Source organism: Rhinoraja longicauda, chromosome 26 (assembly GCF_053455715.1).
Source record: "Rhinoraja longicauda isolate Sanriku21f chromosome 26, sRhiLon1.1, whole genome shotgun sequence".
NCBI classification, from domain to species: Eukaryota; Metazoa; Chordata; class Chondrichthyes; order Rajiformes; family Arhynchobatidae; genus Rhinoraja; species Rhinoraja longicauda.
The window spans coordinates 14,606,962-14,631,141 of record NC_135978.1 but is presented as its reverse complement, the minus strand read 5'-3'; the positions used below and the strand labels follow the sequence as shown (position 1 = coordinate 14,631,141).

Sequence of the window (24,180 nt, the reverse complement as noted above, 5' to 3'; positions counted from 1 at the left end):
ATTTGCCTATGTTTGACACACATCCCACAAAACCTTTCTTTATCTATGTACCTGTTAAAATGTCTTTTAAATGTTGTTATTATTACCAGATTCAACCAATTCCTCTGGAAGCTTTTTCCACGTATGTACACCTTCTGTATGGAAATGTTTTTCCTCAGGTTCCCTTCAAATCTTTCCCCTCTCACCTTAAACGTCTGCCCTGTCGTTCTTGATTCCCCAGCTCTGGGAAAAAGACTCCATACTTTCACCCTATCTGTTCCCCTCATGATTTTGTACACCTCTATAAGATCATTCCTCAACCTCCGGTGCGCCTGGGAATAAAGTCATACCCCACCCAACTTCTTCCCAGGGATCAGGCCCCTGAATGCTGGCAACATCCTCATAAATCTCCGCTGCACCCGTTCCAGCATAATGACATCTTTCTTGTTACAGAATTACCAAAATTGAACGTCACCCATTCCTTTTCTCCAGAGATGCTGCCTGACCCGCTGAGTTACTCCAGCATTTTGTGACTTCTACACTCAATGACCTGACTGATGAAGGCAAGTGTGCCTAAAGCTTCCCTCGCAGTCCTGTCTATCTATGATGCCACTTTCAGGGAACAGTGTACTTGCAGTCAGTCCTTGGTCTCTCTGTTCTATAGCACCCCCCCAGCGCCCTACTATTCACCGTGAAGGTTCTATCTTGGTCTGAATTCCCCAAATGCAGCACTCTCTCGTTTCTAAATTAAACTCCATTTAGCGTTCCTGGGCCCGCTTGCCCAACTAATTCCGTTGGAATTCCTGATGACCTTCCCTGTTTATGATACCACTTATTTAAGTGTCATTTGCATTTTTACTAACTTAGAATATACCTGATCAGGTCCCGGAGATATATCTACTTTCATATGGTTTAAGATGTCTAACACATCCTTTGCTGTAATGCCGACTGTCCCAAAGATATCCCCATTAGCCTTCCTGAGTTCCTTAGAGTTTATGTCTTTCTCCTTGGGAAAATCAGAGGAAAGATTTATCGAGGACCTCGCCCATCTGCTGCAGTTCCGCCCTGGATGTCCACCCTGGTGTTTTGAGGGACCCTATTCTCTTCCTAATTACTCTTTTTCCCTTAATATATTTATAAAATCTCTGTGTACTTTCAACAGTATCTACTTTTATTTGGGGCGGCATGGTGGCGCAGAGGTAGAGTTGCTGCCTTACAGTGTTTGCAGCGCCAGAGACCCGGGTTCAATCCCGACTATGGGTGCTGACTGTACATTGGTCCGTTCTCCCCGAGACCGTGTGGGTTTTCTCCGAGATTTTCGGTTTCCTCCCACACTCCAAAGATGTACAGGTTTGTAGGTTAATTGGCTTGGCATGAATGTAAAATTGTGCCTAGTGCGTGCAGGATAGTAGGAAAAAAAACTGCAGATGCTGGTTTAAATCGAAGGTAGACACAAAATGCTGGAGTAACTCAGCGGGTCAGGCAGCATATCAGGAGAGAAGGAATGTGTGACGTTTCGGGTCGAGACCCTTCGACACCCATTCCTTCTCTCCTGAGATGCTGCCTGACCCACTGAGTTACTCCAGCATTTTGTGTGTAGGATAGTGTTGGTTTGCGGGGATCGCTGGTCGGTGCAGACTCGGTGGGCCGAAGGGCCTGTTTCAGCACTGTATCTCTAAACTAAACTAAAAATTAGCAATCTCTCTGCTTGTTGCCCCTGAAATGGAGCAGAAAACCTAAAAATAGAACAGAGAGAGCGACTTTATTTTCTCCCAGGATTGGTGCTTGCATGTAAACAGCAGCCCCACATTTTGCACAATAAGGAAGCCCAAGGATTACAGTTGTAATTCATCAACTCCTGGCTCAGCTCCCATTGTTTGGTACCTCGACTCACTAGATTATTGAAGAGCAGGATTAGTATCTGCAAACGAGATGTTTTTTAATGAGGTGTTTCCAGAGATGCAGAGATCATTTCTAGATTTAGCAGCGGCAACACATTTAGCAGAATCGGAGAAAGTGGCTTTAAAAAAAAAAAGGAATGCAACATTTTGTCATTCAGATTTGTTCTTGAGCATGACACTGGCAAAGAAAAATGTAATATAGATGTTAAGCTAAATTGCTGTATCGTTCAGTAAATGCTGTAGAATAACTCATGGTTTTTTAAAGAGGGAACTCAAGATAGAGAGAAGGGGGGGGGGTTTAATAAGTAGTAGCAGGTACTCTATGATCGTTAATACACCTCACAAGAGTGATCATTACTGATGGTTTTTGGAAGCTGCTAGTTGGAGTCAATGGCCCGAGTCGTGCATTCAGTGTCTTCTATGTGTCATGGAAACTTGATACAGCTCATCCGCCTATTCACCTGACTAAAAACCCCTACTGTAATTTTTACAGAACGCAGAGGTCATGAAGCAAATGACTTTGTTTCGTCAGACGCAGGAAGACATGGAACAGATGAAGAAGGAGCTGGAGGAAACAGTGCAGCAGCTGAAAGACAGCATGGAGCAGAAAGTGAGTTCAGCATCTGGCCAATTTGCCATAAATCAGAAATTCCTTTCCCCCCTCGACTCCATCCAAGGACCCCAACAGTTTTTTTCGGGTGAGGCAGAGGTTCACTTGCACCTCCTCCACCCTCATCTACTGTATCCACTGTTCCAGGTGTCAACTCCTGTACATCAGCAAGACCAAGCGCGGGCTCGGCGATCGTTTAGCTGAGCACCTCCGCTCAGTCCGCCTTAACCTACCTGATTTCCCGTTTTCTCAGCACTTTAACTCCCCCTCCCATTCTCAATCTGACCTTTCTGTCCTGGGTCTCCTCCATTGTCAGAGTGAGTCCCAGCGCAAATTGGAGAAACAGCACCTCATATTTCGCTTGGGCAGCTTACATCCCAGCGGTATGAACATTGACTTCTCTAACTTCAAATAGCCCTTGCTTTCCCTCTCTCTCCATCCCCTCCCCCTCCCCAGTTCTCCCACCAGTCTTACTGTTTCCGACTACATTCTACCTCTTTCCCACCCACTCCTCTGACATCAGTCTGAAGAAGGGTCTCGACCCGAATCGTCACCCATTCCTTCTCTCCGGAGATGCTGCCTGAGTTACTCCAGCATTTTGCGTCTATCTTTAATTCCTTTCCTCTTTCGGCTTGTATCAGGACACTGAAAGTTGGAGCAGTAATTCCAGTCTGGTTCAGTGCATTCCTAATCATGAATCTTATATGATTTGTTTGGGCTAATTAATAATGTGCTTCTTTCCTCTCTTTCATGTCCCCTCTTAGTGTCCTCTACCTCAGCCTACCTTATATCTATCTTCCTCTCAATCCCTCAAGATAGTCCTTAAAATTCCTTCTAAATTTGTAATCATTTATTGCTTTTCACTGTACCTCGGTACATGTGACAATAAATTAAACTAAACTGAAACTAAACTGTCAAACTGAACTGAACTGTAGTATCACTTTTTGTTTGCAATTGTTCTTGCAATACGTCTTGGGATCTTAATATATTAAAGATGGTACAGATGCTCCCCGACTTACGATGCTTCGACTTACGATATTCCGACTTTGCGATGGTGCAAACGGCAGCGAGCCGTAACGACCCGCAGCGACCCGCAGCTCGCATCCGGCCACGTGATCAGGTGTATTAAATACATTTAGATTTACGATATTTTCGGTTTGCGATGGGTTTCTCAGAACGTAACCCCATCGTAAGTTGAGGAGTACCTGTACATGAATGCAATTTGTCCATGTGTAAGCACCTACCTCTCTACAGAATTTTACAGTCAAACCTAATCCTGCCCCTGTTTCAGGTAGACACACTGACACTTTCAGTAGCGTTGCTGGAAATTGATGTGGATCATCAATTTTGCCTTTTCAGTGACACCGTCATGTGCAGGTGAATTAAAGCCAAACAAGATTTCACTCAAAATGATCTATTTGTGAGGAATCTTTTGTTTGGCACCCTGAGCAGTTTTTTTTTTTGATGAAGCCATCATGGATTTTAGCAATATATTTGACGGAACACAAGTAGCTGGCTGCTTCAATAAAAAATGGGATCCAAATGTGGCAAAGCTGGCTCAGACGCAGGAAACAGAAGGTAGTGGTTGTCAGAAGTGATTGGAAAGTTGTTACCAGCAGAAGTCACGAGAATCGGTATTTGGTTTTAAACTTTAAAATGTGAATAACTTTAAAAGTATAACACCGATTTCAATAAAACTACTCGCTTTACCATTAAAGTGAGAACGGTGAGTAAAGTGGGCCTAAAATTGTCATGCTATCGTGTACCGTTTTGACTGTAGCTCAATCACAAATAAACAAACAAACGAGAGTTTTAGTAAATAGATGGGTTCATTCAAAGGCAATTGTGGGGAGAAATTCAATTGTGGATTTTCTTTTCTTTGTGATGAAGAGTTTATTGTTAGCAGTTTGTAAAGTCTATTAAAATAAATAAAATAAAAGGCAGCGTGGTGTCTCTGACTTAAAAAATTATGAATTTCTCTTTCCTGAAACAATAGGAACAGGAGCAGACTCACAAGTTCGACACTCTACAGGAAGAGCTGCAATCCAGGAATGTAGAAGTTTTATCTTTGAAAAGCACCCACGAGGACTCTAAACAGGTGAGATTTTCTGGGAATGACTCTCGTTCCAAGTTAGAGGGTGGGGTCTGGAACCCCTGCTCCATTAGCTTGGCCGGTATTTGTGATTTTACTGGACAATAACATTTAAAATGATTCATGTGCTGGTTCTGTGAAAATGAGTGTTGTAAACCGGGGGATTCCAAGTTGGATCCAGAGCTTCTCTGATCAGATACCTGCGGCTGCACGTCATCTGAATATCCTGGCCAGAAGGAGGATAAAAAAATGAGGTTTGATGCTCCTGACCACAACATTCCCTGCATCTAAAGTGCCCATGGATTGAGGGGAGGACATTTAGTGAGAATTTGTTGCTCTCCTTGGTTGAATGCCCTGATGTAATTAAATGCATCAATCCAATCCCCACCACTCTATACATGGTCAGGTGTTGGGCTTCAACATAGCAGCACTGATTGTTCCAGTGTCCTTCTTACTTGTTCAATTTTAAACCCCCAGTACTGAGTCAACTGGGTGACTGGACTAAAGACCTGCCCCCATTGTACAACAGGGCTTTAAGAGATATACAAAGTCATGTGCAGACTGCAACCCTCTCCATTTCCCGTCTTTGCAATCTGGAGATTGTGTGCAATTTGATGCTCAGGACAGGAAACAGCCTTTTGCTTCTATTGCATAAAGTTTTACAGAGCAGAAATGGGCCCTTCAGCCCACCACACATCTGTCAACTTCTCTCTCTATCCACACAAATATGGTTTGCCTGCATTAGGACAGTATCCTTCTATGTCTTGCCCATTAAAGTGTCTGTTTAAAAGTCTCTTAAACGTAGCGATCTTATATTTTCAGTGCAAAGAAAATCTAACCCTCAGATCTTCTTTAACTCATTCATTTAGATCCCCATTAAATCTTCTACCTCTAACCTTAAATCTATGCCCTATTGTATTAGGTATCTCTACTATTGTTAAAAAAGATTTTGACTATCTACCTTATCTATGTCTTTCGTTATCTTAGATGCTTATGCTTCTCTTCCTCCTTCACTGCAATTCCAAACTATCTAATCTCGCCTCGTAATTAAAGTCTTCCAATACAGACACCGTCCCGGTTAATGCCCTCGGCACTATTTCCAGCACAATCTCATCCTTACTATCTCCAGCACAATCACGTCCTGTGTGTCACTTCAACCAATACTGCTGTGCTGTATTCAGATTGCAGTAGGGCGTGTGTGGTGAATCATTCTGTGTTGTGACAACAGATACCACGAGACAATTGCCCTGATCCTCGTGGATCTGAACTGATTCTGGACACCCTGCTGCTGAGGTTGATATCACCAGTTTCCACAATGATATTTGCTTAATTGAGAATGAAACTAGCTTTCGTGTTGCTAGAACAATCTGTTTTGGAGTAAAACCTGCCTTCAGATTGGGAAGAAGAATGATTCCTGGGGTGAGGCAGGGAGAACGGAGGTTCATACTTGACTAAAGATTTCATGCAAAACGTGAGGCCAGAGCAAGCGTCATGTAAACTTGAGTTCAATTCTGAGTATTAGTAAACATTATAAAACAGATAGATGATAAATCTTGGCAATTATGTGCTCATATCATGAAAATAGAAAATGCGAGAAACATTCACCAGGACAGAAATTGATCACATTAAGACAGAGAAAAAATTCCCTCAGTAAATCTGAGATGCCTCATTAATTTGTGTCCTTTGTGTCTGACCCCCCCCCCCCCCCCCCTCCCCATCAGGAGAGCACTGTGATGGCATCAACCATTGAATCGCTGGCGTCAGAGAAGACGGCTCTAAGTCAGGCTGTGGATGAGAAGGAGAGCACATTAACTATGCTACGGGGTGAGCTGGAGCAGGCGAAGGAGGCCCTGACTGCAGAGAAGGACGGCACGAGTCGAACGGTCGAGGGGCTGCAAAATCAGCTGAATGAAAAGGTACAAGGGAAGTTTATCTGGTCAGAACTCAGGAATCAAGTTGAATTTGGCGTTTAAATATCTTACAACACCTGCTGATTAAATAGACTGAGATGAATGTCCTGGCTTTGGGCAAGAATGTGCTGTGTATCTGGGCTGGCTGTGTGTTGGGGCTGTGCTGTGTATCTGGGCTGGCTGTGTGTTGGGGCTGTGCTGTGTATCTGGGCTGGCTGTGTGTTGGGGCTGTGCTGGGTAACTGCCAGCCGTGTGCTTGGGTTGCACTATGCAACTGGGCTTTGTGTATATTTGGATGCGCGGTGTAACTGGGCTTTAGTCATATTATTCATACAATGTTTATGTACCTGCCTTCTTCAGGAAAGCCACGAGCAAGCTCTGGAGAAGCAGCTGCTCGATGAACAGTTTGCTCTTCTGCGCTCTGCGGTCGAGGAAGCGGAGGGGATCATTCAGGATGCTCTGAATAGGTTGGAGGACCCTCTTCATTTTGGCTGCACCAGTTCTGCAGGTAAACACAGAAAGTCAGAGGAAGGCCTGAATTTGAACCAAATATACTTTGTTGTTGGTTCTAAATAATAGAGTTGTTAAGTAGTATTGAAGATGATTTACCGTAAGGCTTGAAATCTAAATACATATTCACTTTTACATATTAAGAATCTGGGAAGAGATGTGCACATTTTGGGCAGATCATTTCACTATGCGTTAGTACATCGTGTTTGAAGCAGTGCAGAGAACGTTTTCTGGATCAATGCCTGGAATGGCCAAATTTTCGTATGAGGCTAGGGTTCTATTGTAAGCATTTAGAAGCGCAAGTGGGCCTTGAATGAAACGTAGAAGATGCTGAGGTGGATGTGAAGATGTTTCATCTCATGGCAGTATTTAGAACCAGGGATCACCTTTTGAAAAGTTTTACTCAAATCTGGGAGACAAATTTATACATTTGCACCAATCCTTAATGCTTCTAATTTTGTTTTACAGATTATCTCATAACAAGAGCTGAAGCTACACAGGATTCCCTCAGCAGACTACAGAATGGGCATACAAAGTATCTGGCTGACAAATCAGGTGAGATCTGAGGAACTACCAGTGTGATAAACATTAACTATTTGGCTTGTAGCGTGTGTGACTTTGTCCAGCCATTTCAGAATTGTATTCAACTCCCCTGACTCATGCAGGTGGGGAACTTCAGTCGTATGTTCAAAGTAGTTTCCAATAATATCACTAGAAATTATTCAAGGTTCCCCAGCCCTGACTTCATTCAGTAATTCTGGGAAGGATTGGTTTTAAAACTGTGATCAAAATTTGATTTAAAAGAAATTTGCATACAATTTAAGGGGAAAATCTACATTGGTGTCAGTGTTTTTAGTGGTTGGTTTGTGTTCTTGAATATTTATTATTACATCCTCAAAAGCTCACTGTGCAAGAATGGTCCTGTTCTTGGCATCAATGTGGCTGCAGGAAGAGGAGCTTTGAGGGCAGCTACAGGCAGGAATATACAAGGAGCAGTTGTGTGAACACTAGAGGCTGGGCTGCAGCTTATACAAAGCCACAGTGACTCCAAATGTTGCTTCAGGAATTGATTAGTAACCTGATGCTGTCTGGTCAGGGCTCCACAGATCTATACAACAGTTCAACACTTGCACTGCTTACGTTGCCATGTGGCTGTGTATGGCTTGCATTACTGAAAGTTATCGTGGCTATTAACTACTGTCCATTCCTCCCTGGCTGCAAATAATCATGCTATTAGAAACGGGTAATTCTAGCCTATGAATGTTTAAACCGAGAGCTCTATTGTCAGCGTCTTAATAGACATCATTGGTTCAACGTGAAAGGGGTGTGAATTTTTTCTACAGAGATAAATCAGGAAAAACAATGCATCATGGGCTGAGTTGCATTTCTCTTCTTATGATTTTTATGCTCATACACATTGCAGAACAGTACAGAAGGAGCTCTGCATCTTCTAGACTTGAAATGCAGACCATAATGGGTGTCCTTGATGGCAAGCGTGTAGTTAATAGGTGGTCTATCATCCAACCCAGAGGAAGGACGAATTTTCAATCAAGATGTAGCTGATCATGTATCGTGCAGGACTGTGCCCGGTTTCTAGAGTCATAGAGTGATATTGAATTGAATTGAATTTATTTGTCATTCAAAAAATTTGAACGAAATGTTGTTACCATACAGTCATAACAATAAAAAGCAAACAAAACACACAATTACATAAATTTAATATAAACATCCATCACAGTGACTCTCTCTCCTCCAGGCACCTCCTTACTGGGATGGAAGGTAAAAAAGTCTTATCTCTTCTTGCGTCTTCTCCTGCGGTCAGACAGTCAAACTGCTGCGTCAAGGCGATCGAGGCTCCCGATATTGAAGCCCCCGCCGGGCGATGGAAGATCCCGGGGCCGAGCCACGCCGGGCGATGAAATGTCCTGCGAAAGGGCCGATTCAAGCCTTGCTATTTGGGGCGAACGAAGCTGCTGTGGCTGGAGCTCCTGAAAGGTCGGTCGCCAACCAGGGACTTGCGAGCTCCCGATGTTACAGACCACGGAGACCAAGGCCGAAGCCGCCGAACGTAGTGCTGCAGCCGCAATCGCAGCACCACCACAGCCTCCGAAAGTCAGCCAGCTCCGCCAGTCCACAGGCTCTGCGACCGGAGCCCTCAAGATCGATCCCAGCTGGAGGCCGTCCAGCTCCTCGATGTTGGGCCACAGCGCGAACGGAGATACGACACGGAAAAAGTCGTATCTCCGTTGAAGAAAGAGATTTTAAAAAAGTTTCCCCCACCACCCCCACATAATACACAACTAAAAATGGACTATTACATGCATCTAACATTAACGATAAGACAAAGAGAGAAGAAAGACAGACAGACTGCAGGCGAGCCGCAGCCACGGCACCTCCATCCTGGTGTGGAAACAGGCCCTTCAGCCCACTTGCCTGCACTGGCCAACATGTCCCAGCTACACTAGTCCCACCTGCCAGCATTTGGTCCATATCCCTCCAAACCTGCCCTACCCATGGACATCGGAGTCTGAAGAAGGGTCTCGACCCGAAACGTCGCCGATTCCTTCTCTCCAGAGATGCTGCCTACCTGCTGAGTTACTCCAGCATTTTGTGTCTACTATCCATGGACCTGTCTAGTTGCATCTTAAATGTTAGGATAGACCCTGCCTCAACTACCTTCTCTGGCAGCTTGTTCCATACATCCACCACGTTTTGTGTGAAAAAGTTACCCCTCAGATTCCTATTAAATCTTTCCCCTTCAGCTTAAACGTATGTCCTCTGGTCCTCGATCACCTACTCTGGGCAAGAGACTCAGATTAAAAACTGGACAGTGTGTGAAAACTGGACACTGTCAGAAACACACCCACAAAGATCAGGATCTGATCGTCTGTTTTGGTGATGTTGGTGGAAGGATGATCTCTGTGCAATTGGGGGGGAACTACTCAAACATTTTTGATTGAATACTTTTTGTTTTAGAATCCATTAAAGGGCAGACAAGCCCTTGGTTTAGCATTAATCAGAAAAATAGCATCTCTGCTAATCTGGGATTCAGTCAGTACTTCACAAGAGCCTCTTACCGCCATGAAAAATAGGTTTGGGAACTGGCTACTCAACTGACCAAGACTGTAGGATGTTCAAACATAAATCCACCTTTCTACACTATCGCCATATTCCTTCATTCCCTTAAGGTTCAAAAAGCTATCAATCTCAGGCTTGAATCTACTTAATCAAGGAGAATTACGAGGATCTAAATCTTTGAGTGAAGACTTCTTTCCATTGGCTCCAAATACGTGACCTTTACTCTCAGGCTCTGCCTAAAGTTCTAGACCCTTGGCAGGTAAATCAGCCTCTCAACAACTACGTGATCTATGTCTCGGACATGGTGGTCTGCAGCACAGGGGTTCCGCAGAGAACAGTGCTAGCTCCATTCTTGTTCACCGTGTACACTGCGGACTTCAGGCACAGCTATGCAAACTGCTATCTACAGAAGTTCTCTGATGACTACCATCGTCGGCCTCATCACAGGCGACAATGACAGGGTGTACAGAGAACTGATCAAGGAGTTTGTGGATTGGTGCCAGCGGAACCGCCTCCGGATCAACGCGGGGAAAACCAAGGAGATGGTGGTGGATTTCCACATGCGCAGCCAGGTCCCCCCGACACCGGTGAACATCCAGGGAATGGACATCGGGAGGGTGGACTCTTATAAGTACCTGGTTGTTTACCTCAACAATAAATTGGACTGGACCGAAAACACCAATGCGCTATACACAAAGGGCCAGAGCAGACTTTATCTGCTGAGGAGACTCAGGTCCTTTGGAGTGCAGGGGGAACTCCTAAGGACCTTCTACAACACGGTGGTTGCATCGGCCATTTTATATGGAGTGGTCTGCTGAAGCAGCAGCATCTCAGTGGCGGAGTGGAAGAGACTTGACAAGCTGGTCAGGAAGGCCAGCTCTGTCCTGGGTTGTCCCCTCGACTCAGTGCAGGTGGTGGGAGAGAGATGGCAAAGCTAACATCGCTGCTGGACAATGACTCCCACCCCATGCAGGACACTGTCACTGCACTGAGTAGCTCCTTCAGTGACGGACTCCTTCACCCCAAGTGTGTGAAGGAGAGATATAGGAGGTCCTTCCTTCCCGCTGCTGTGAGATTGCACAACCAGCACTGCTCCCAGCAGACGAGTCAACAGTAACAGTTAAGGAATACACAGTAAACTGATGACAATTTATCCTTGTCTTTACTTTTATTTATAATGAATGTCTCTTGCTAACCACTTTGCTGCTATAACACTGTAAATTTCCCCGGTGTGGGACAAATAAAGGAATATTATTATTATTATTATTATTATTATTATTATTATTATTATTATTATTATTATTATTATTATTATTATTATTATTATTATTATTATTATTATTATTATTATTATTATTATTATTATTATTATTATTATTATTATTATTATTATTATTATTATTATTATTATTATTATTATTATTATTATTATTATTATTATTATTATTATTATTATTATTATTATTATTATTATTATTATTATTATTATTATTATTATTATTATTATTATTAAAGATACCACCTTTTATCCTTGTAAATTCCAGAGAAGACAAGTGTCACTTTTGTTTTCAAGGATTGCTGTTTCATCACTGCAGGGAATCAATCCCATGAACTCTTAGTTGCATTATTTTTTAAAGCAAACATATCCTTAATGAGTTAACAAAACCACACAGCAAGCAAAGTTTGATTGCACTAAAGCCTCATGAAAATGCTGTCACATTTCTTGATTGTTTTACTGCAATCCCTTTCCCTTAATTACTAAAGTAATTTGTCTTCATAGTTGCCTGATAAACATGACAACGCCTGGGTTATTTTTGAGCAAGATTACCCATTTCCTTCTGAATGCCAGCATTTTTTACTCTGTCCCACCTGATGGCACTTAAATGTCATTAATATTCCATGCCACTTTTCGAGCCATATCAAAAATGTGTTTTAAGACTTACTGGGTGTGAATATGGGTTGCTTTGTTACCTGAGGAGTTGCAAATTGAAATCAGTGCTGTACAGCTGGCAGTAAAGTTTCTATTTTTGAACTTGTGCTTCTTTTACGGATGTGATTTTCATGGCCAATGAAGTTCCAGACGCAGAGTGACTTGCACCAAAGTGCATGCCGGCAAGGTAAAAACTTTCAGTGGGAGTGATAAAGAGGGAGGAAATTTATAATAAAAACAGGAGCTCATTGTATATCATGCAAGTTGTATCTAATTTTTTGCATAACTGTTCTCAGTTTTTAAATTCTCGAAAATATTTATTTATTTTTCAGACGCTAGCTCTCTGCTGCAGTCAGTGACCCTCTTTACCCATTTGATGAGTGACACCATTGTTCAAGGTAGCGCCACATCCCATATGGTTCCAATGGAGCAGGCGGATAGTAAGTAAGGTCTTTTGTCTGCAGATGGTAGTGTTATAAATCCAATATCTGCCGACGGTCAGCAAAGTTTTTAACCCATTGGCTGCAGATGGCAGTCATGTTCTTAACCCATTGTCTGTGGACAGTTGGTAATGTTGTCAGTCTGCTGTAAACGAATGATAAATAATATAGGCCGTCCCGAAAAAGGTTCAGCTTTCACTGACATCCTTGGGTCGATTTTCTCTAGCGGTTGGAAAATACACAAAAATCACTCAATATGGTAACTATACCACCACTGTATTGCAATGAATAGCATCAAAAGGAGGCAAAACTAATAAGTTCTAAATTGGGCAAGACCAACTTTGACAGTATTAGACATGGTATTGTAAAAGGTGATTGGAGTCCGTTGTTTGTGAGCAAAAAGACATCCGGAAAGTGGGATGCCATTAAAAGTATAATAATGAGAGTTTATTGGTTTGCATAATCCTGTTAGAGTGAAGGGCAAGGCAGGTCGGAGTAAAGAACCTTGGATGATGATGGAAATTGAAAAAAAGATGGAGGCGGCATGGGTCAAGTATAGGCAGCTGGGATAAATATTGTGAACAGTTAAACAGGTGCTGCACTCCCAAGCACCTTTTCTTAGATCTGAGCCTTGGGCAGGGGCGGTGACTGTTGAGCTTTAAAAAACACACTGCCCTGGAGTAACTCAGCGGGTCAGGCAGCATCTCTGGAGAACATGGATAGGTGATACTTTGGGATGGGCCATTTCTTCAGATTAGGAAAGTCTGAAGAAGGATCCTGACCTGAAGTGTCACCTCCCCATGTCATGCAGAGATGCTGCCTGACCTACTGAGTTACCTACCTGAAGTGTCACCTACCTGAAGTGTCACCTCCCCATGTCATGCAGAGATGCTGCCTGACCTACTGAGTTACCCCAGCACTGTTTTTTGTTGTTGTGAATCAGCATCTGTAATTTTTTGTTCTACAGCTGCACTTCATTCAGCTAGTCTTTGAGTAGCGACCCTGGCTGATCATTTTCTGTTCCATAACCTAGAAGGTCTAAGCTGAGCAAATAAGGAGAAAACTTGGAATAAACCAGTTGGCCATGGTGTTTTGCATTCATGATCTTGGTCATACCATTCTGCTCAGACGTGACATTGGTTTTGTTTTCAATTTGTTAGACCTGTTGGATGCGTGTAGGCGGTGTGGCAGTGACGTGCTCTCCTACTTCTCCAATTTGAAGGACTCTACAACACTGAGCATTGCAGATTCCACAAAAGTGAGAGAGAGTCTGAACCAGATAAACGCCATCGCAGAGGTAAGAAGCTGAGTATGTTCCTGCAAGTTTGGAAAACTTTGGACGAAGCTGGAAGCAGATTGAGCCAACCTAACCTGCAGGAAGGTTGCTGAATCCACCCAGAGTTACCCACACTGGTTCTCCACCTGCGATCAACTGCAGTAACACAGTTCAAGACCTGGGCCTGGGATGTCTTGTCAATGTGTAACACCAACATTTAAGATAAAATATATCGCTATCAAATACCACTATTTGTGCAGCTCATGAAATTCCATATTGACTGAGTTTGCTATGAATTCTCTCTCCCCTGTTGCGCTACTGACTGTTGTATATCTTCATTTTAGGAACTGAGGCCTAAAGGAAGAGACATCAAACAAAAAGAACTGGGTGACCTTGTGGAGCAGGAGATGTGTGCCACATCAGCAGCTGTAGAGTCAGCTACTGCGAGGATAGAGGTGATTTGCTTCAGTATCTGTGCCCCATTTCACGAGCTAGAACAAAAAATGGTGCAAAGGTTTTCGGTTCCGCCGAGTGCGGGTGTCTGGAGGAGAGGATATAGTTGAACATGAAGAGTATACTTGCCCTAAGGCAAGATCAATTTTTCGGATACACTACTGTTTGTGAGAAAAGAATGTGTAAAAAGGATATGTTTACTAGAGTTTAGAAAACTGAGATGCGATCTCACAGCGGGCAGAACCTTAGAATCTCAGTCATTTGCAGCAGCAAAGAGAAGAATTTGGTCCATTGAGTTTTCGACCTGTCAAAATAAGCTATTTGGATTAAGCCCTCCTTCCCAGCTCTGTCAATACCTATATAGGTAATGGTAATGGCAATCACAGGTACAAACCAATAAATTGTGAGCAGGAGGAGCCCCCTTGACTCCTCAAGCATCTTCCGCCGTTTAATAAGATCATGGATGATATGATTGTGATATCTACCCATGAAAACCTATCATCCCCTGCTTAACAAGAATTTATCTACTACTGCCTGAGAGATATTCAAAGTCTTATCTTTCACTGGACTTTGAGGAAGAGTGTTGAAATGATACACAATATTCAGTGGAAATAATTTGCCTCAGCTCTGACTTAAAGGGACAACTCCTTATTTTTTTCATTGTAATCTCGAGTTCAGATTGTCCTACGAGGAAATGTTTCTACCACTTCCACCATATCAAGACAACAGAACCATATATTTCAATCAAGCCATGCTGAAGGGGGGCACAGTGGCACAGCTGGTCGAGCTGCTGCCTCACAGCACCAGAGACCCTGGTTCGATGCTGACCTCGGGCCCTGACTGTAGAGTTTGCATGTTCTCCCTGTAACCTCGTGGCTTTCCTCCAGGGCAATGGTTTCCCCCCCACATCCCAAAAATGTGGGGGTTTATAGGTTATTTGGCCTCTGTAAATTGTCCCTAGTGTGTAGAGAGAAGATGAGAAAGTGGGATAACGTAGAACGAGTGTGAATGGGTGATCGATGGTCGGCATGGACTCAGTGGGTCAAAGGGACTATTTCCATGTTGTATCTTTCAATTAATCATATATCACTCTGTTAAATTCCAAGGTACAAGACTAGCCTGTCCAACCTTTCCTTACATGGCAAAATGTCCATTCCATGTTTTAATCTACTCATCTTTCTGGACTGCTTCCAAAGGTTTACCATCTTATTTAAATAAGAAGACCAATGCCATACAGAGTATTACACATGTGGCCGCATCACACCCTGTGTAACTGAAGCAAAACTTTCCTACATATTTAGTTCCCCTGACGACATATGTTCATAAATCATAAGAGCAGAGTTAGGCCTTTTGGCCCATTGAGTCCACTCTGCCATTCACAACTGATCCATTATTCCCCTTCAATCCATTCTCCTGCCTTCTTTCTCATAACTCTTGACAGCCTTACTAATCAAATATCTGTCAATCTCTGCCTTTAAAATACCCAATGACTTGGCCTCCACAGCCACCTGTGGTAATGAATTTCACAGATTCATCACCCTCTAACTAAAGAAATTCCTTCTCATCTCCTTTCGAAAGGCACATCCTTTTATTCTAAGACTGTGCCCTCTGGTCCTAGACTCTTCCCACTCGTGGAAACATCCTCTCCACATCCACTCTCTCCGGGCCTTTCACTATTTGTAAGCTTCAATGAGGTCCCCCCTCATCTTTCTAAACTCTAGCAAGTACAAGCCCAGTGCTGTCAAACGCTCATCATATGTTATGTGTAAGAAGGACTGCAGATGCTGGTTTAAACCGAAGAAAGACACAAAAAGGCAGAGTAACTCAGTGGGACAGGCAGCATCTCTGGAGAGAAGGAATGGGTGACGTTTCGGGTCGAGACCCTTCATCAGACTGAAGAAGGGTCTCGACCCGAAACGTCAACCATTCCTTCTCTCCAGAGATGCTATCTGTCCCACTGAGTTACTCCAGCCTTTTGTGTTGCTCATCATATGTTAACCCAATCATCCCAGGGTCATTCTCGTAAACCTCTTCTGGACCCTCTGCAACGCCAGCACATCCTTCCTCAGATATGGGGCCCAAACTGCTCACAATACTACAAATGCAAACCCTCAGCATTATATCCTTGTTTTTTATATTCTTGTACTCTCAAAATAAATGCTAACATCAGCCATTTTCTATGGAGTGGTCTGCTGGAGCAGCAGCATCTCAGTGGCAGAGGGGAAGAGACTTGACAAGCTGGTCAGGAAGGCCAGCACTGCCCTGTGTTGCCCCCTCGACTCAGTACAGGTGGTGGGAGAGAGGAGGATGATGGCAAAGTTAAGTGGACAACGACTCCCACCCCATGCAGGACACTGTCACTGCACTGAGTAGCTCCTTCAGTGACAGACTCCTTCACCCCAAGTGTGTGGAGAGATATAGGAGGTCCTTCCTTCCCGCTGCTGTGAGACTGCACAACCAGCACTGCTCCCAGCAGACAAGTCAACAGTGACAGTTGAGGAATACACAGTAAATTGATGATAATTTATCCTTGTCTTTACTTTTATTTATAATGAATGATCTCTTGCTATCCACTTTGCTGCTGTAACACTGTAAATTTCTCTGGTGTGGGACAAATAAAGGAATATATTATTATTATTATTATAACAATGCATTTGGTTTCCTTACTACCAAATCAACTTGCAAATTAACTCTTATGATGATATGAGATTTCTTAATTAACGTACCTGCATATAGTCTACTGTGAATCATGCACTCAGATACCTAGTTCCCTGAATGTGTTTATCCAGATACCTTTCAAAAGTGTTTCTGCCCCAACTGTCCTTTCAGGCAGTGAATTCCAGCCTTCTGTCGCACTTCAGGTGAAATAAAATTTCTCAGTTTCCTGATAATCTTGTTACTTATTTTAATCTTTACCTCTATTGACCTCTTTCTAAGGGAAGTGGATTCTTGCTGTTCAGCTTAACTAGTGGACCTGGGATTTTATATAACTCCTATAAATCTTTCCATGTCCTCCTCCGTTCCAAAGCAAACAAACCCAGCCCAGTGAATCTTTCCTCATTGATTGAATTATCCAGCTGTGGAATTATTCTCATAAATCTCCTCTGTACTTTCTCTAGCACCATCACACCGTATAAAATGGAAATGTTTATAGTATTCCAACGGTAGTCTAACTGGTGCTTTATACTGTTTTAGCATGACCTTCTTTCTGTTTAATTCTATACCTTGGTCATTAAAATAAAACATCTCTCGTGCTGCCTTAACCACTTGATATATCCATCTTCCAACTTCACCTGTTTGTGCATGTACTCTCCATCTGTATAATGCGGGTATTCTATCATTTGTTGGTCTTCTGTGCCTTATTTGTCCTTCTCAGACTTGACAGAGTCATTACACTGCACTCTATCTGCTAAGGCTTCCAGGAGCTGCCAGTTGCTCACCACATTAACTGCCCTTCTCATTCCCATAAAACCTTTCTGTCCTAGTCCTCCTCCATTGCTAGAGTGAGGCCAATGCAACCTGGAAGATCAGCACAACCCAAAGGCATTAACATAGAAATCTTCAATTTTAAGTAGAATACCCCTTACTGCTCATGTCTTCCTCTTGTCCCCCCAACACAGTTGAAACACATTTTACCTAAAACACTGTATCTTTCAAACAGTTGCATTTGGCGAAGCAACACTTTCTTCCAAGTCGCATTGCACGAGTAGTTTGACATGATACAGTACAGGTGCTCCTTAGCTTACGATGGGGTTCCGTTCCGAGAAACCCATCGCAAACCGAAAATGTTGTAAGTCGAAATGCATTTAATACACCTGATCACGTGGCCGGAAGCCAGCTGCGGGTCGCTGCCGTTTGCACCATCGCAATGTCCGAATATCACAAGTCGAAGCATCGTAAGCCGGGGAGCACCTGTACTCAATTTCTTTGTTGTTAAAACTCTGAACAGTACTATAGGATGACATTTAGTTGTTGGATTGCAAAGCTGTCAATGATTAAAACTGTTTTGTTTTCCATTAAAAATCCAGGAAATGCTGAACAAGTCAAGGACAGGAGACACCGGTGTAAAGTTGGAGGTGAATGAGAGGTAATTGCATCAGTCTACATCAATTTGGGACTGTTGACCATTGTGTACAGTTTCAATATCACGTTTCTGGCTCAAAGGGCCTTGCATTCTTCACCGGGAAAAGCAGTTGTTCTGGGACTCTGAGAAGAAATGTCAGCAATCTCCCGTGTAATCACAACGTATCCCTATTGTCAACAATTTAAATGTTCACCTGATAATGGATGTCTCAGATGAGCCTCTCTGCAGTGATCAACAGTATTCTCTGATGGCTGTATGGAGCTGTGAAATTGGACCATTTCCACACCACCTTTAGATCTGAGGTGGGAACAGCAGTCCTTGTTTATTTTGTTTTACATTTAACTTTTTTTTAAATAATTTAATTAGTTTACAGGCTTTGAATCTTTCTGTGGTATGATCCAGCCAGCTGTCAGTCTTTCACAGCATCTTGTGCATGGATCCATTTCCTCTTAGTGTGATGGCAGTATGACGCAGTGGGTTCAAAAAATAAAATTGATTGGTTCACTGCACTTTTCTTCCTTTTGACCAGAATTATAATGGGCTACTTTAAATCATATTTCCATCCTCAAGTTTGTTTGTGTCAATTTCATTCCGTGTTGTTTCTTGCAGGATCCTTGAATCTTGCACAGGCTTGATGCATGCAATCAAAGTGTTGGTTCTGTCATCGAAGGATCTACAGAGGGACATAGTGGAGAGTGGAAGGGTAAGAGCCTTGTAAAACTCAGTGATAGAGTCATGTAACACTAAAGCAAACCTTCGGCTTCCTGAATCCATGCAACCATCAATCACCCATTCACCTCAAACACATTTTATTCTTCCCACATTCTCTACCAAGATATTACCACGCACACACACACACACACTTGGGGCAAATTACAGTGGTCAATTATGTGGGAAGAAATCCACAAGGTAATGAAGTGAATGCACAAACTCCACATAGACATGGATCACTGGAGCTGTGTGGCACAAATGCGTTGCTCCTCTTGGAAGCACAGAATTTTTCAATTATAAGATGGCACTTGTTAAATTGCAAGACAACTTGTTGATTTGCTTTGGATGAATAAAATACTTTAAAACATAACTCTGAACTTAATTTCTAGCCTCTTGTGCATGCCTCACTGCCCAGTGCATCCATTGTGCTGCTCCTTAAAATGCCTGAGCCTTGAGCTCTTCAATTTCTTCCCAATTTAAAAATGTTTCTTAAAGCTTTCATTAATCCAAGCATTCAGTCATCTATTATCATCGTCTTGGGCTTAGTTTTCAATTTTTGTCTGATTACTCGCAAGTGAAGTGTGAAAGAACTTTACTGTTAATGGAGGTATATAACAGTGCTCTGTGCTATTAAAATAGGTTCGTCATCAATTCATTTTCAGGGGCAACGTAATAGCAACAGTGGCAAAGACTTGCAAGACTACTTGCCCACAATGCGTAAACCATCTAAAATTCCACGAAGTTGCTTTTACCATTTCGTTGGAGTTTCTACTGAAGTGATGGCAGAGGGTCAAGAAAATGCAGCAGGGAATGTATTTGTCCTTCCTTGCAAGGCCATATAATGTTATCCTCAGCAAATGATCAGAAAGCCACCCTTCTGATCATTTGTAATTCAGGCAAAGGTCCCAAAACAAATTCCTCCTCTGTGCTGAGGTTGAGGTGATTTGAATTAGTCTGGATTGCCATTTCCTTTTGCCACTGGTGCATGGAGGATGGGCACTTGGATGACATAAGTGATCCAGAACACCTAGCAAGATGTTTGAACCTTCAACACAGGATGGGAAAGTTGAGAGAAAATGCCATGATAAATTTGTGCTTTTTGTTTACAGGGGGCAGCCTCCCAGAAAGAGTTCTACGTCAAGAACTCCAGATGGACTGAAGGCCTCATCTCGGCATCAAAGGCTGTAGGCTGGGGAGCCACTGTATTGGTGTAAGTATTATAATATTTTATGGGTCCATTTCTCAGTCACCTATGGACTCTGTCACGTGTGCTGTTGAATCTGGATCACAGTTGCAATCATATCTGGTTAACACGGATCCAATGTGAGTTTAAGTATTTAGCATTTAGCTACCTGATATCATTAGGTTTGATCCTTTGAATATTCCACTAAAATACATGAATTATTTTCCGAGAAACAGGATTGTTAAAGCATAGGAGAAGCCCATTTGGCACATCGGTTCCACATAGTACAATTTAGTCAGTTTCATTATTCCAATCTTTCCTCGTTTACCTGAAAATAATTTTCCCATGACTTTCTATTCAGTCTCCTTTATAAAACCCTGATAGGCTTCATCACCTTTACAAAGCAGCAGTTTCTTGGTCATAACCATTTTCTACATTTTTAAAAGCAAATTTCTTCATATCATTCCATGCCTTTTGCTAATCTCTGTAAATCTGTCTTCCCTTATTGAGCTGTGCTCTAATGGCATTAGTCATTCTCTATATTTCTTTAATGAATCCAATCTTCTACATTTCGGTCAAAGCATTTTTCAACCTCCTTTGCTCTGAGTTCAACAATCCAGTTTCTCTGGTCAGACATTGTGGCTAAAATCCTTCATGCCTGGAACTATTGTCGTCAATGTTTTCCTCAACCTCTCTCGAACCTTCACCTCTTTCCTAACGTTTGATGGCCACAATTTCACATGGGGTACTCTATTTGCGGGCTAACCAATGTTACAAAGCTTTAATATAATGACACTGCTTTTGCACTCCAAGCCTCTGTTTATGAAGCTTAAGATCCCATGGACTTTACCAAATGCATTCTCAATGTGTTCCACTAGCTATAAAGATTCACAAGCACAAATATCTCTCATCCGTATAAATTAGAATATGCCGTTTGATCCACAATGTTGTTCTTCATTCTTTTTTACCAAAATGTATCATTTCACATATCTCTATATTAAATTTCATCAGCTAAATTATCTACCCATTCTGCCTGTGTTGCTGCGGTATATCACAATTCTCCTTACTGTCTATCTCATCTCCCATTTTTGTGTCATTTCAAACTTTTGCCCTGCTGCTCATGCCTCGTCATTGACAATTTATCCAAAACAAACCAGGGAACATTGTCTTTCATATTCCAGTCTGAAAAACAACTGTTTCCCACCCTCTGATTTCTCTCATTTGGCTAGTTCTTTATCCACTCTGGCCCTGACCCTTTTACTCCATGTGCCACAGTTTGACTAACCAGCTTTTTATGTGGGACTTCGTCAAGTGAAAATCTAAATAAATGACATCTACTGCATTACCCTGATTGACCATCTCTGTTACCTCATCAGAAAATTCAATCAGGTTAGTCAAATGCAAGTTTTCTTTAATATATCTGTGCAGGCTCTCTTTATAATGCAGACTTCTCTAAGTGCCTTTTAATTCTTTCCCTGATTACAGACTCTAAGAACTTCACCATCATTGAGGTTAAACAGGCTGATCTATAATTACTGGTGGGCGTTTTGTTATGCAAGGGTACTTCAGGAGGATTGGAAGTTTGTAACATGCACTCTGCACTCTGCCTTACGATTCACCCCATCCAAATCAGATCACTTATTTTCTTTCAACATAGCTAGCTTTTGTATTTCTCCATTAACTTTCCTTTATCTTAACTACCTTCTTTTCATTGAGTAAGCATTCCCTGTGCTGCCTTCCAGAAACAGACCAAAACTAATGCCAGATGTCCATGGAGGCAAGAACTGTGGGTATTTAGGAGACCAGATACTCATGCAATTCCAAATATCCACAAGAGAATGGAGTACAACGTTATTAGGTGCTGAACAGGAGAAGTTAGGTCACAGTTATTTGTTCCCCTCCAATTCTAAATCTACAGTTTGAAATATTAACACTTCATATCAGTATTCTCATAACAGATTTCTGTGTCTACGTCTAATACGCAACCTATTATTGTAAACTGTGCTTAGTCTTAATTTGCCTAATGATTAATGAGTTTAAAAATCTGGCACCTTCGCTGAGTTCCTTCTAGTCCTTGCCTCTGATGTAGACGTTCCAAGAAGTGACAATTTTCACCATATAGGACTGAGAAATTTAAAGAGGAATCCAACAACAGTTACACTGTGGTCGACACACAATGCTGGAGTAACTCAGCGGGACAGGCAGCATCTCTGGACAGAAGGAATGGGTGACGTTTCAGGTTGAGACCCTTCTTTAGACTTCAGTCTGAAGAAGGGTTTCGACCTGAAATGTCACCCATTCTTTCTCTCCAGAGTAGACAATAGACAATAGGTGCAGGAGGAGACCATTCGGCCCTTTGAGCCAGCACCGCCATTCAATGTGATCATGGCTGATCATTCTCAATCAGTACCCCGTTCCTGCCTTCTCCCCATACCCCCTGACTCCGCTATCATTAAGAGCTCTATCTAGCTCTCTCTTGAATGCATTCAGAGAATTGGCCTCCACTGCCTTCTGAGGCAGAGAATTCCACAGATTCACAACTCTCTGACTGAAAAAGTTTTTCCTCATCTCAGTTCTAAATGGCCTACCCCTTATTCTTAAACTGTGGCCTCTTGTTCTGGACTCCCCCAACATTGGGAACATGTTTCCTGCCTCTAACGTGTTCAACCCCTTAATAATCTTATACGTTTCGATAAGATCTCCTCTCATCCTTCTAAATTCCAGTGTATACAGCCAAGATGCTGCCTGTCCCGCTGAGTTCCACCAGCATTTTATGTCTACCTTTGATTTAAACCAGCATCTGCAGTTCTTTCCTAAACAGTTACACTGCTACAGATACTGTTCTTGTTTTCAGTTTAAGCAAAGAGCAGTACAGTGCAGCACAAGAACAGGCTCTTCAGCCCTCAATGTCTGTGCTGAACATGGTACCAAGACCAAATCATATCTGCCGACATGTAATCCATATTAAAAGGAGGAAAGATAGCATCAAATTTGCAGGCAGTTTCTCAGAAGATTGCAAGTGGCTAGCAGTTTCTGAAACTGGGGATGTTCATTAAGATAGAGATTTTGGGCTATCGGTGTGCTACGCACAATTGTAAGAAAAGAGGAGGGTTGATAACGTTTTCAAAGGACCAAAGAAGTTGCAGTGGTGAATGGGCAAAGATTTGATATCTGTGTCATTCATTTATTTTCAAGATAAAATGTGCATTGAATTTGTTTGTTGATGTGGAAAAGCAGAATGATAGAGATTAAACAAAGCAGCTCATGTAAGTAAGGCCACAACAAATGTAATGAAATATTAGGTTTATATAGAATCTAAGATTTGAGATAGATAGAGTGATACAGTGTGGAAACAGGCCCTTCGGCCCAACTTGCCACACTGGCCAACATGTCCCAGCAAACACCAGTCCCACCTGCCTGTGTTGGTCCATATCCCTCCAAACCTGTCCTATCCATGTCCAACTGTTTCTTAAATCATGGAATAGTCCCTACCTCAACTATCTCCTCCAGCAGCTTGTTCCATACACTCACCGCCCTTTGTGTGAAAATGTTACCTCTCAGATTCCTATTAAATCTTTTCCCCTTCTCCTTAAACCTATTTCCTCTGGTCCTCGATTCACCTTCTCTGGGCAAGAGACTCTGTGCATCTACCCGACCTATTCCTCTCATGATTTTATACACCTCAATAAGATCATCCCTCATCCTTCTGCTCTCCAAGGAATAGAGTCCCAGCCTACTCAACCTCTCCCTGTAGCTCACACCCTCTAGCTCTGGCAACATCCTAGTAAATCTTCTCTGTACCCTTGGTTAACCAGTGCAGTGATGCAGTGGTTAATCAGTATAAAACTTAACCATGCCATGTTTTCAGTTTTGGGCTCATCACTATATGACAGAATGCTGCAGTAATAATGTTTAACGCAGATTTACTATGATGCTGTTTTATGTGCCACGAAGGAAGAAAACTCAGACTAAATTTTCATTAAAGTAGAACATCATACAATCGTTTGACAGAGGTGTTTAAAA

The 24,180-nt window shown here is 42.4% G+C and overlaps 1 protein-coding gene across 4 annotated transcripts in view; it reads left to right on the top strand.

Annotated features, from left to right (window-relative positions):
• hip1 (huntingtin interacting protein 1) overlaps positions 1-24,180 on the top strand; it is a 211,670-nt gene that overhangs the window by 174,368 nt on the left and 13,122 nt on the right. For 2 of the 4 annotated variants that reach the window (XM_078422445.1, XM_078422447.1), the window contains exons 16-26: positions 2,374-2,490; positions 4,487-4,588; positions 6,304-6,498; positions 6,853-7,000; positions 7,471-7,557; positions 12,343-12,450; positions 13,611-13,747; positions 14,071-14,181; positions 18,208-18,266; positions 18,873-18,966; positions 20,084-20,184. In XM_078422445.1, the coding sequence (XP_078278571.1) occupies positions 2,374-2,490; positions 4,487-4,588; positions 6,304-6,498; positions 6,853-7,000; positions 7,471-7,557; positions 12,343-12,450; positions 13,611-13,747; positions 14,071-14,181; positions 18,208-18,266; positions 18,873-18,966; positions 20,084-20,184 (1,259 nt within the window). Of the gene's footprint in view, positions 1-2,373; positions 2,491-4,486; positions 4,589-6,303; positions 6,499-6,852; positions 7,001-7,470; positions 7,558-12,342; positions 12,451-13,610; positions 13,748-14,070; positions 14,182-18,207; positions 18,267-18,872; positions 18,967-20,083; positions 20,185-21,432; positions 21,547-24,180 lie in introns of all 4 variants that reach the window. The other 2 variants (XR_013548945.1, XM_078422446.1) reach the window with 2 other exon arrangements.